This window comes from Protopterus annectens, chromosome 4.part0 (genome assembly GCF_019279795.1).
Source record: "Protopterus annectens isolate FY-2018-M chromosome 4.part0, PAN1.0, whole genome shotgun sequence".
Lineage (NCBI taxonomy): Eukaryota > Metazoa > Chordata > Ceratodontiformes > Protopteridae > Protopterus > Protopterus annectens.
This window is the reverse complement of record NC_056733.1, coordinates 1,766,466,652-1,766,480,307: the sequence shown is the minus strand read 5'-3', so window position 1 is coordinate 1,766,480,307 and position 13,656 is coordinate 1,766,466,652. Positions and strand designations below refer to the sequence as shown.

The 13,656-nt window shown below is 38.2% G+C and overlaps 1 protein-coding gene across 1 annotated transcript in view; it reads right to left on the bottom strand.

Moving 5' to 3' along the window:
• LOC122800013 (serine/threonine-protein phosphatase 2B catalytic subunit alpha isoform-like) overlaps positions 1-8,509 on the bottom strand; it is a 2,229,074-nt gene extending 2,220,565 nt beyond the window's left edge. The window contains exon 1 of the mRNA XM_044069477.1: positions 8,296-8,509. Within this exon, the coding sequence (XP_043925412.1) occupies positions 8,296-8,350 (55 nt within the window). The 5' untranslated portion in view covers positions 8,351-8,509. The remainder of the gene's footprint in view (positions 1-8,295) is intronic.
• Between the last annotated feature and the right edge of the window lie 5,147 nt (positions 8,510-13,656).

Below are 13,656 nucleotides of genomic sequence, written 5' to 3'. Positions count from 1 at the left end.
ATGCCAGAGGTCAAGTACTATTGCTGAAGAATTCACAGAACTGTAAAGTGGATAGATGTAACAGAGACACTAACTATATAACACTAAGGAAAGATCACAGGCCACAGGATGACTCCTTATGGGCTTGAGCATGTTTATAAGAACTCTAAACTTTGAATAAGATTACCCTGACAACTGGGAAGTGAGTTAAAAGATTCCATTTCAACACGTTGCAAAAGTTTGTTCAGGCCTAAACAGATAAGATTTAGGGGATGGAGTAAAAAGTGTTTTATATATTGTTGAAGCGTATTTATTTAGACTGGTAAAAGAATGACCTACATTACTTACTAGCTGTTCTATACCTTAGGGATGCAATGAAAAAATGAATATTTGTAGCTGACCTTTCCAAAGTTCTCCTCTATTTAGTAATTCATTAATTACATCACTGCCTGTTCTCAGGTAATTTTTATGAGACAGTGATGCTTATTTCTAACTACAAATGTAGCAAGCAATTGTCACAGTTTATACCCTGCCTGCATGAAAGACTACAGCACTCAGGTTTTAGATTTTTCACTTTTCAACTGGAGCAAACACAGTTGCTACAGTTCAAACCCCACACAGACCGCTACAGCGCTCAGATTTGACCACAAATGCACTAAAGAGCAATCAGGATGAAGTATGGCCACCTGTTCATGCTCCCTAACACTTTATGCCAGGGCAGTTGTTCCTCTCACCCCACCCTAGCTACACCAAGTGTGGAAATATGCACATCCACAGCAGTATCTAAAAAAGTGACAGTGTGCGTTTTTTTTTTTTAATATGAGCAGATCAGTTTGAAGCTGTCGAACTGCTGTTAGTGACATCGATGGCAAGAGATGTAGGGATTTGCACAGATGACTCTACAGCACTACTTGCTGTATGGTCATAAACCATTAGACCTAGCTGGTAATGCCAGGGAATGAGCCAGCCTATAATGGTTTAAGTTGGAAATCACAATCAGAGGTGGCGTTCTAATCAATGGCAAACTCTTGAATAAAAACATGCAACTGTTTCCAGCAGAGCCAAAGAAAGGCACTCAAGCACATTTTGCAAAGCAGGTCACTGGGAACCAGCAAAGGGTAGCTTATAGGTCAGTTACATCATAATCTTAACACTTTTTTTTAAGTTTTCTGACAGGATTCCCTATACACAAGCAGATTTATTGACTATAATTAGGAACAAATATAGTCACTGTATTGAATATGCATGTTTATATAGCCCCAGTCAGCTGTCTGCATGCCACTTGCAATAGTAGTTGTGATTTCTGTCGCTCTGCTCCAAAAAGGCTGCTTACGGTTCTTTTAAAGTTAGAACTTCACAGCTGGAGATAGAAGGATTATCACTGAAGGGGTTTGTCAGATGCTGGGAATACCACCTTGCTGGGCCATAAACGCAGGTAATGTGTTTACTGATCCTGGTTTTAACAGATAAAATAATTGCCTCTATTGACTCAGATGATAAGTGCTGAAACTGTAATCTACATGCTAGTAAATCTCTGGCTAGGGTGCCCTCTCCTCATGTTCTGTTCTGTGTCCAGTCCTGTCTGGAGACAGAGCAAAGTCTTTGTCTAGGATTTTATGATTTAGATATGGCAAAAATACTACGTAAACAATCAATTCAAGCAAGGAACTTAGTTGGATCTCTTATACAAGCTTTGAATATTGAAGGGTACAATTTTGGTGCTGCAATTGTTCTCCCAAGGATTGTCAACAGGAGGAGTTGTAAGGACAATATCTAGAGTGAATGGCTGACAGTTTGAGTGAATATCACCACAGTATACTATTACCCTTCATAGGGTGAGTGAATATCACCACAGTATACTATTACCCTTCATAGGGTGAGTGAATATCACCACAGTATACTATTACCCTTCATAGGGTGAGTGAATATCACCACAGTATACTATTACCCTTCATAGGGTGAGTGAATATTACCACAGTATACTATTACCCTTCATAGGGTGAGTGAATATCACCACAGTATACTATTACCCTTCATAGGGTGAGTGAATATCACCACAGTATACTATTACCCTTCATAGGGTGAATATCACCACAGTATACTATTACCCTTCATAGGGTGAATATCACCACAGTATACTATTACCCTTCATAGGGTGACCATGTAAGATGATAAATTTCCTATCCCACTGTTTATAAGTGGATGGTTTTAGGCTGAATTATTATGGAGCTGTGTTGGAAATCAAAGATTTTCCCCCCAGTGGAAAGGTAAGGCAATCAAATTGTTTTTAAAGGACATGTTATAAAGTGCATTCCACTGTGAAACTGTTTGTAGGAATGAATAGCAAGCTGTCTTGTAAAACTACATACATGCTGAAGGTAAGGCTACTATTAGAGTGTTGTGTTTAGGATGCAAAAAAGCAAATTATCTGGTTTGGTAGTTTGTTGAAATGAAGTAGGCCATGGTGGTACAGCAGTTAGCAGTGTCCGCTGACAGCAAGAGGTTCTTCAGTTTGGTTCTCGGCTGGAGCGCCTTATGTGCGGAGTCTGCATGCCCTCCCTACGGACAAGTGAGTTTTAAAGACATGCTGTAGGTGTGTGTGTGTGTGTCTTCTTTGAAGGTTGGGAGCCAGGCTGGCAACTCAACACCATAAAAACCTCACTGCCAATCAATCTGAGGACCAGTGATCTGCTGTGGTGACCCCTAATGGAGAAGCCAAAAGCATTGCATTGCTTTTCGGTAGTTTGTTGAAATGAAGGTTACAAAGTGTTCATTCAAGTAAAGTAAGGAAAAGAGTGGATTTATAATTCTGATAAAATTGTGCTTTAACTGTTCTTTCTTTGGACATTTGAGTGCAGTTCTCAAAATGAATCACTTTATAGTTTCTCATTTCTTTAAAAAATTGGATACTTACGTATTATCGCAACCAGATTTTAGCGATAATACCATTTGCTTCCCGATATCGACATCTGACCGTTAGTGGTTTATAATGGTCATACAGTGTGTTTCCTTTAACAATATAGTTTTTTTCTGGGTGTGTTTTCAATAAAATGTAAAAAAAAAACCATGCTGTTATTCCTTTACGCACTTTACTACCAGCAGCATGTCGCTTATTGAAAGTCCGCCCGCTGAACATTCCTTTTTTTTCGTGGCAGCAAATGCTGATAAGTAACAGTCATAATTGCATTTGGGTTTCAGTTATCGCAGCTTTCCTGAGACTCATACAACACAGTATTTTGCTTAGTTTAAGATGCATTTCTAGGATTAAAACACACAGAGGGACGCCTCCTCACCATTTGGAGTCCTATTGAATCGAAAACATGTATTGTGACACACACTTTGACAAGGAAGAGAGAAAAAAAGGACTGCTTTTGAGAGAAGGTGGTTTTAAGAAGGGTTATGAAGAATAATTTGAAAAGTTACTGTCACTGTGGCTGCAAGCACCATTAATGCACAAATGAGATAGCCTCACACATGCTGGTACTAAAGTGCACACAGCCACAGCGACACACTGACTTTCTCCATTGTTCTTGACAACCTGTCTTAAAACAACCTTCAGTGTGAAAGAAAAGGCATTTGCTGACATTTGTACAACAAAAACAGTCAGATTTCGATATTGGGAAGCAAGTGGTATTATCGCTAAAATCTGGTTGCGATAATATGCAAGTACCAAAAATTGTAATCCAATTATTTTTCATCTTAACTGTTTAATTCCTCATTTCACAGAGCAATATGCACTTTATCATTCCCCTCTAACTGTTGCTTGTGAGCATATCTGTGTGTGTGTGGTGTATAAATCATTCCAATCTTTTTTTCCCTAACTGCACTATTACACAGCGATATACTTCCACTCTGAAACTAATAAGGTCATACCGCAAGCAACACCATTCCCCCTAACTGGCTAAGAACAGCAGCCACATAACTGGTCTGCATGCACTAAATTGTAACTGTCAACCAGGAAACAGTCGGCAATATTTCACAATAAAGGACAGTGACTGCTGGCCCCATAAGCACAGACTTTGCAAACACATGCAAACACACACCTTAAAATGTAACTTGCAGTATGAGAAGGTCAATAATCTGACCTACTGTACTTTTACAAACAGTTTGAGTAAACACTTTTTTCCTAGTTTCCTGCCACTGGTACCATGCAGAATGGCATACCCAGTTCTAGTCTTACTGGCAAAATGAAATGACATCTCACAAATGTTGGCTGTAGAATATTATGCCTAAGCACCTGTTTCTAAATATCACATACTAGACAGATCTATATTTCCTAAAATCCATATGTTCATAGGTACTTACAAGGTTATTGATCTGTGAACATCTTAAGAAATCCAGTCTTCATTTTAGTCCTTATAGTTTGCATAAAAATAACCCAAACATGGGCAGAACAAGGATACTTTAGGACAGTTATTAGTTGCCCCTATCCATATGGGTACTAAACCAGGAATGAACCTGTGGTTCCCATCCATTTATCCAAATTATGTTTGAATAGAGTAAGACAAGTACTTTGCTTTATTTGGAGTGGAAGACATTTCCCAAAAGAGGTCCATCCATTCATCCACAATCCCTTTTTCCCCATTTTTTTTTTACACATGGGGTCAAGATGTCACTTTAACTGACAATCATCTAGAGCCAAGGTTCACACCACCAGATAGATAGCCCTGCCATAGCTGTTCTTCCATACCACACCCCTACAGACAATTTAGAGCGTCCAATCCACCTACTACATTCCAAAAAAGAGGTATTCTCTGTAATACATACTTATTCCTCCAACATGTTCTATTACCATTGGAACAGACTTGTATCAGCCTGAGAATTACAGGCTTAGGTTTGATTTTCCTAACAACTGAGATACTTGTTGCAATTTCTTAGACAAGTTTACAACTTGAATATTTGAGTGCTGATTTCTGGCCTAGAGTGAACCTGGCTTTATTCACTGAATTCATAAATAGCATTTTTATTACTGATAAACCAACTACTTAAATTTCCCACAGTGTACTGGACCTACAAATGGACACTTCTCAGGCCTATAATTTAATTACCCTGCTAGCTTGGCGAATTGACTGTACTGACTGCATTTCATTATGTATGTTATTTAATTTGGCTTCCATTCTGTTTTATATACTGTTTCTACCGTGCTCAATAAATGGGTACAAAATAAATGCAAGCCTGAAAGTGAATTTGAACTCATCTCTTACAGAGTTTGGTGAGGGGGAGGGGACAGTCTGCTAATATACCCCAGCTACAGCACAGAGGGAAACAGGTGGATACAGAGAGCCAAAGTGTAAAGCATGATCTTCAAATCCTTCTGATATCATAGGACATCACCGACAAAGGTGGGGGGACTGGGGACAACATAACTTGAAAAAAAAATCCTCTCATCTTACACTTACCCAATTATGTTTCCAACCAAGTTATATCCCTACAAAGAATGAGGCGTTTGTAAGGGTGAATAAAGGATAAAGAATAGAATGTCAGGAAGTGGACAGAATGGAAAAAAAAAAAAAACAACAGGCTTGACAGAACACGAAAATCATATGTGGGTCATATACAAGTGGCTGATGTGTTATAACATACATGTGTGTGCATGAGTTTCATTTCTAGTAAGCCACACCTTCACTTCTTGTCTCATCAGAGTTACGTCATCACTACAGAGATAACAGAGCACCCTTACACATAAGCAGAGCAGTACAAAACAGCAAGTGCTTATCCATACAAAAAGAATGGGCAAAATATGCGGCCTGCTCACTGCACCTAGGAATATCTGGATCTGTATTGCACAATGTCTGATCATAGGCTTCACTCAGTGCATACAGTAGGCATGCATGAAAGCATAGCATGCTTATAAATGAGTAAGACTACTGAGGATGTCAAGCACTTCTCTTCCCAGCAAGTTATAACAGACTGTCTGGTCTGGCAATCCTTATAAAAAAATCCTAACTTTTCAAGATAATGTAGAAGGTTTCTTTACATAAGAAACACATAATACATCTTATAGCTGTAAACAATTTGTAATAGTCCAGCAACCACAGTTTAACTTGAACTACATTCAGAAGTAGGCACCTAGTGACAGCTAAACATAACCATCTTTTTAGATACATCTAAATCAGACATGCAGCACAGTGATTTATATGGATATCTTCACCAGCAGTCTACTTGGAACATTAAATATATGTGATGGCATCATGTATGCTAACTCCTACTAGTATAAGCATATCAAACTCATGCAAGAGGCATGCTGCTGGCAGGGGGTCTTTGTGGCACATGCTATCCTTATCTGCCTTTCTGTTCCACAAGTATGCAGCCTCATCTCTTCCCATTATGTTTATGCCACCACATATTGGCATCCACACATGCATGGAGAAGTTATGTCTTCCCATGGTTAATTCTGCTATTACAAGTAAAAAAATTAGTCCTCTTCCACACTGACCACTGTCTGTTTTGTTCAAATAATTAAGACTGCAATATTAAAAATAAATAAAGCTATCTGCCATCCAAGCAGTGCACTACTCCCCACAGCATGCAGGAGTACTCCATACTCCTAAGATTGGTAGTGTTAATGAATCCATCCTACAATGTAATTTTAGGCAAAATCTACAAATTAATTAAAAAAATATGCTAGTTAAAATAACAGCATTCTGCACAAAGGATGCAAGACCTGACCCGACAGGATGTACAGTTAACATTAAACATATTGAAAGACACATTCGACAGACAGAACAGTGTAAAATGAAGGGACAGCTAGTCAGGTGGATTTTTCTTGCAATTAGCTGGTTGCTTATGTTCACTTTGGTTTCCAAAGGTCTGGATCAAAAGCAAGAGACTCATTGTATTTTACTAAAGGAACTGACTAAAGTGATACTGTTCACATGATCTGCATTTCCTCTGCCAATAAAACAAAAACTCACTGCGCCTTCCCTTACATGCGTCTGAAAATAATCATTTCAGACTCAGAATTTCACTGCATGTCACAAAATAAACATAAAAAGTAGATAGAATGATATGCGGAAATTCTGCCGTTTAGACAAGTGATTGTTCTGACACCAAAAGCCACTTAAAACTGGTAAGCTCAGGTGGCCTTTAACCACACGCTCAAACCCGTACTACAACTGTTAAAAATAGACGATATGCTACCACAACAGGTGTACATTGGAAATCCCAGTACTAGTCCTCTATTATACTTCTTTAGCAGATTCTGAGCTTAGCGTGAATAATGGCCTTTTAGTTAATGGATTTCTAGGCCTCTGTTTTTTTTTTTTTTTTTCCAAAAATAATGGCTCCAGTAAGAATTCAGTAGGCTTCCGGAATAAACGTTTTTTAAAACGTAAAACAGAATGGCAGGTTTAACATTCAAGTACACAAATTAATCATTCGTGTAAAATACTCAATTATATTTAAAATACAGTCACAAAAAAGTCCTTAAAATCAGGACTTGAATGGAGAAACTGTAAAATGCTGGCATCCACCATTAATCTATACGCATTTGAGAATGCACCCAGTTTACTGCTCATTAGCCACTGATGTTCCACATACAATAATCCGTTACAAAAAAAAAGACGAGCCTCCACTTTAAATACTCCGCTCACATCATGGAGGTAATCCAATCTACTTAAATGCTATATACAGACCTAGCTAGCTAATTACAGAAGAACCAGGAACAGCATTCAGTGTGCTCCATACTCTGTTTTCCTGTTTCACACAATATAAAAACACATTGCTAGCATGCAGAATTAAATGCCGTGTTATACTGTTTATTTTGTGTTTTATAATTTTTGCAAATGGCCAAACATATTGTAGCCGATGACCGAGGTTACAGTAAAAGAATGAGAAGATGCAGACTGGTTCTACATCGATGCAGAACGCCAGATTCCGGCGCTGGTTGCGTAGTCCCGACCAGTGACGCCCCCACCACCAATAAGGCAGCTGTCATTTTCATAAGACGTGCATTATTAACACAACCAGCAAAAGCATTTTTTTAGCTACAGCTGGATTAAGTATATAGTCGAAAAGGTCAACATACTGTTTTATCACTAATGCAATAACAACCGGCTGTGCATTTTTTTAATAACCACCTGCTCACAATTTATGGCAAAACATCGAATAACGTTCATAAGTCACAAGTACAACAGTGCATTAGCATATTCTCTTCATAAAGAAAAAAAAAACGAATATTTTATAGGACGGCGTTGCAATGATGCCAACTAAAAGACGGAACGGCTTATGAGCTCTGGTGCTGAGGTATACTGCAGCTGCCCCGATAAATCTTATTTTGGGGACTTCATTAATTATTATTCGAGATATGCTACTTACATTTAATCACCCTGTCGGAGGTGGATAAGATCATATCATTGTTGGACATCTTCATGAGCGGAGATTGGATTGTACAGCTTAAACGAAGCAAGGTGTTGCTGTTGTGGAAGGATGCGCTGGGTGCAGCAGCATCACTCGCGAGCCGCTCAGTGCCTGGCAGAACGCGAGCCGCTGCGGCTGAATCGCGCGGCACACTCGGCTGCTCTGTGTGGGAGGAGGGGAGGACGGACGCGAGGCCAGGGAGGGAGGGAGAGGAGATCCTGAGTCACTGCGCCACCCTGACATGGCGAATCAGGGAACTCCCACGCAATCTCTTGCAGGGGCTGCCTCATACCGCCATCAGGTGGAAACAAAGCAGGGTTTTCCCGAAGAAACCTACCCAGAGTTTGTTGAGCTGGCATATTAATGAGGTGTGAGAAATTTCCCCCAAAGCAGTTATTAATAAAAGTGGAACAAATGGTGTAACCTGAATAATGTAACGCACTAGGCTGTATTTGCAAGCTATTATACCTGCAAATTGCACTTCGAATCAACATTAATTGTACAGCTTTCCACCTTCCACCTAGAAAGTGTGGAACACTGCCTTTCTCATTGCGTGGAACAAATGGGGATGACGTGGAACATAACAACTAAGACGCTCCGGCTCATGGAAAACTGTTATTTTGATTTATGTGTAGAGTACAGCAGCATTTATCATGAATATTTTGTTAAAAAGTCTTGACAATGAAGGTGTGAAACCATTTCAATGTGGAACAGTGTTGAACGTTCACGTTTTAAGACTCAAAAAGCAACGACAACGAAATACACGCTGTGGAGTAATTCATGTCAAACTTATGCAAACGTTTTGTTAGAAAATATAATAGTTACAAAGCAATACACAGTTCCAGTCTGATATGATGCCACTTATCTGAATGTAGTGAAAGCTAGTAGTGTGGCAATCAATTCCATCCCCCAATTCCGTTTCCCCAAATGGACACCACAAAGAAGGTCCACTTCCTTAACTATTTTCATGTTGAATTGTTACATTCATTTTAATGTCTGTAGTGCCACTGCCATTCTACATAGCTTTCAATAAATCGGGGACAAATCTCAATAGAATCAGGAACAAATGTAGAAATAGGGGCACTTTTAAAATATTAACACAATTAACTTGAGATATCGACAGAATAAGAGAATATAGTAATATACATTTTCTAAAGTAAAAGTCTATAACTAATTTTTGTCATTATTTATTAAGCGTAATTCACCACCTTTTGTTTTCAAAAGTCACCAGTTTTAGAAGGGATTAAAGAGAGACAGAGCTAGAAATTTGAATCAAAATTGGGGATACCCCTGAAAATCAAGGACAGCTTAGAGCTCAACTACCCCTAAAATGTATTATAATCTAACTCTTACGTGTGACGAGATGAATCCTTGAGGCTGAGTTGTATAGCTTATTGTTTTATTGTTTTAGTCATTTGTTCATTTCAGTCCCTTTATTCTTTTCTAGATAAAACCTTTATCACCAATGTGCATAGCATGCACACATCTATGTAAAGTTTGGTAAGGTGAATGAATGACATAGTTAACTATAAATTTTACAGTAATCAATGAACAGAGCATAAATTCAGTGGTGGTATTCAATTATCAGATAGCTGTTACTTTCCACTCACATTCTGAAAATGTGCACCACTTGTTTATCACCATTCTGGTTTTGTACCACATAGTTATTGAAAGCTCATTTCATTAACCCAGAAGATTGATCATGCAAGAATGTAATTTCAGTACTGTAAATACTACGGGTTGTGTAAGACAGACCACGTACCACAACACATTTCGGGTTTCACTGTGTCACCCGTTAATCAACACTTCAGCCACTGAAAGAAACTGCTGCTCATCAAAGGACCTGACAGTGGAAATAGTTATCAAATTTGTGTAGTGCAATCTAAATATTATCTATCCAGTTCAAAGCTGCTATTGACCACCACATCTCCCCGATTTTGCTATGACTTTTTTAACAATGATTATTATCTTTACTTTTGCCACACATTGCATGTATAGTCTTCGGTTCTCTTCAGAATATATTGGAAGCATAGCCAGATATCCACCACGCAAGCCTTGGCACACATCTGATTTTTAAAAGTAGCAACATTTTGACCATCTCCAAGGTGTCATAATAATAATAATTATAATAATAATAATAATAATAATAATAATAATAATAATAATCAAAGGCAAGAATGAGACAAAAATGGTGCAGTCCAGCAGGTGAAGGTAAATATGTCCACAGTTGTATATTTTTATTATTCTGATGGTTCAATTAAGGGGTTCTTGTTTAAGAATTTCAGTACACATGTGGCATCATTAAATTATATATGTGCCTTGTTGAGGAAAGAGACATAGCTCTCAAATGTTTACCACCAGAATTAAAAACAGAGCAAAAATAACTGGGAGAAAAGGAAACGAGAGACACATTTGAAGTCATGATAATATTCACTTAGAACATCTCAAAATAATGTCCAGTTTTAACAGAGCTGGAGAAAATAGGGAAATGGGGAAGAAACCACAAACTGGAGACAATTCTGAAATTTTGATAATATTCACTTAGGAATTCTCAAAACAATGCCAATTTTAGTAGAGACTGAGCAAAATTTTGTGACAAAATTAGTGAAGTTCTATAAAATGAGGACAGTTAAGAGGTAATGGGGGCAAAAGTATAGGAACCTATTACATAAATCAGACATTTCTTTCTATACCCCTGAAATGTGAACTGGTAACAAAGGCCCCCATTTTATACTGCCTATGTATTTGTCAAGTCAGTACAAATCACAGCAAGAGTGAAAAGGCCAGTCTTCACTTCCTGCCCTTACAGCACTGTCTCAAAATGCCTCCCCTCTTTCCACAAACATTACTCCTATTTCTTTTCTCTCTATTGCTTCTACTTCATATACAAGCAACATCACTAAACCCTCATCCCTTACCTCCCAAAACAAACTATTTCACTAGCTTTATATTTTCCCCACATAATTCCTACTCCAACATTAGCCCTACCCTATATCATACAAATTATCTTCATTATGCAAAGACACATATTCTCTCCACAAAATATTTATACACCCAACTCTTACTACTGTTTTCTCCACTATATCTATATCATCTCTAAACTTTCACATATCATACTCCATCTTTCTCATACCCTTTCTTCCCTCATCTGTTTTGGAGGCATCCACCCTAACCATGGGCCGTCCTCCACTTTCTTCCCCTCAAATGCTAACTCCTGTAAATATTCTAAAACACTTCACACAACTATTCTAAATGTTCAAAGTATCTGCAATAAAACCTATGAGTTGCATGCCTGGCTCTCTCAAAATAAAACCAATATCCTAGCTGCTACTGAAACCTGGTTAAAACCTTATATACAAGACTCTGAGTTTCTCTCGAGTCCCACCAAACTTTACTGTAATTAGGGCATATAGGCATAATGAAAAAGGAGGTGGTGTTGCCATCATGTACCCCAACACCTTCAACATCTTACCATTTAAAGAATCTGTCCCCCAGTTCCAAAATGCTGAAATTCTGATCTTTTTTTGGAAATCAATTGCTCTAAAAAAACTTTGTAATATTGTCCAATACATCCCTCCTGGAAATAACATAACAGTTTTAGAAGATATCCTTGCTTGGATTTCCTATTCTATAAAAAAATGAAACAGTTATTCTTGGCGACATGAATATTGATTGGGCTTCCATTTCCTCCAAGCATACACCCTCCAGCATAAATTTGTTTCACTTCACCCAGTTTATCTCTACCACTACTAGGTACAACAACAGAACCAATGAATGTGCCATCTTAGACAGGATTCTAGTCTCAGACCCCTTCAAGTACATAGCTTCCGGCACCATGTCCAACTCCATTAGCGACCATCTCCATGCCTATGGTATCCATGTCTATTCATCCATCCCTAAAGCCCACAATATTAAATTGGTCAAAACCTTTCACAGTTCAACATCCATACATTTATTAGCCTCCTAAAGAGCTTTACCTGGAATAGTCTTAAAACTCTTCCATTGGATGACACTGCTTAAATCTCTTAAATGGTTCAAAAGCTGTCTCTTCAACAGAGATTATGCTGTTAAATGGCAAAATCCCATTCTCCTTACATTCACAACCCTGCAGGTACACCCCAAGGTTCAATTTTAGGCCCTCTTCTGTTTAACATTTTTATCAACAATCTCCATCAAGCTATCCTGCAAGGCTCCCTAGTCCAATATGCAGACAACTCTACTATACTCTGCTCTGCACCCAATACAAATCTTTTACATCAAAATACTCAAGCAGCATTTTCCACTCTAGAGACTTGGCTTCACAATAATCACCTTTCTTTAAATCCCCAAAAAACTAAACTTAAGATCTTCACACCAAAGAGGAATTCTCTTATCAATAAAGCTGACCTCAATATATTCTCTCTTAACTCTACAAAAATTGAGCTAGTAACCCACACTAAATTGTTAGGAGTAATAATCGATGAAAACCTCAGATTCGATCTGCACATTCAAAATACTATAAGTAAGACACTTAAAAAGCTAGGGTTGCTCTATAGACATAATAAGTTCCTCTCCCTCACTACTAAACAAGTATTAGCACTGTATTACCTATTACCCTCTCTAACCTATGGTGCACCTTTACTGAACAACTTGCAGTCTTCCTTGAAATCAAAATTAGAAACATGTTATAACAAGATAGCTAAATTTACTACTATCAGCACCATTCTACTCACCACTGTATTGCTCTAAAAAAAGTACAATGGCTTGAATCCCCTGACTACATATTACTATTTCAGCTCACAGTTACACATAAATTTATTTATAAACCACATGATTGCCCTGCGCTTAGCTCCTTACTCACCCTTTACAACCTCATTAGGCTTCTGCGATCTGAACACCATCTTTTTCAAGTTCATAAACCTAAATTACCTGCAGGCCAGTTATTATACTCTTGGAACATTGCCAGAAAATGGAATAATCTACCCACATTTATCCACTTACAGCAAAGCCCTTGCAACTTCAAAACTGCACTGCACAATCATGTCCTCTCCAACTGGATGTGTAACTGCTCAGTTCCTTCCTCTGCCATTACTTAATCTACTAACTGAACCTAAATCTGTTTATATTCTAGCTCTTGAGCCATTATTTTGATTATAATTCCTAATGAACTTTAACTACTTTAAATCCACCTTTTGCTTTCTCTTAACTCCATAGCCCCTTTTCCCTTGTCTTTCCCTCTCTTCTGCTTTCATTCTACTTCATTCTTCTTCCTTCTCTCCTACCTCTTTCTCTTTTTTTACTGTCCATCCCACTTAAAATTCCCTTCCTCTCGTCTTCCTT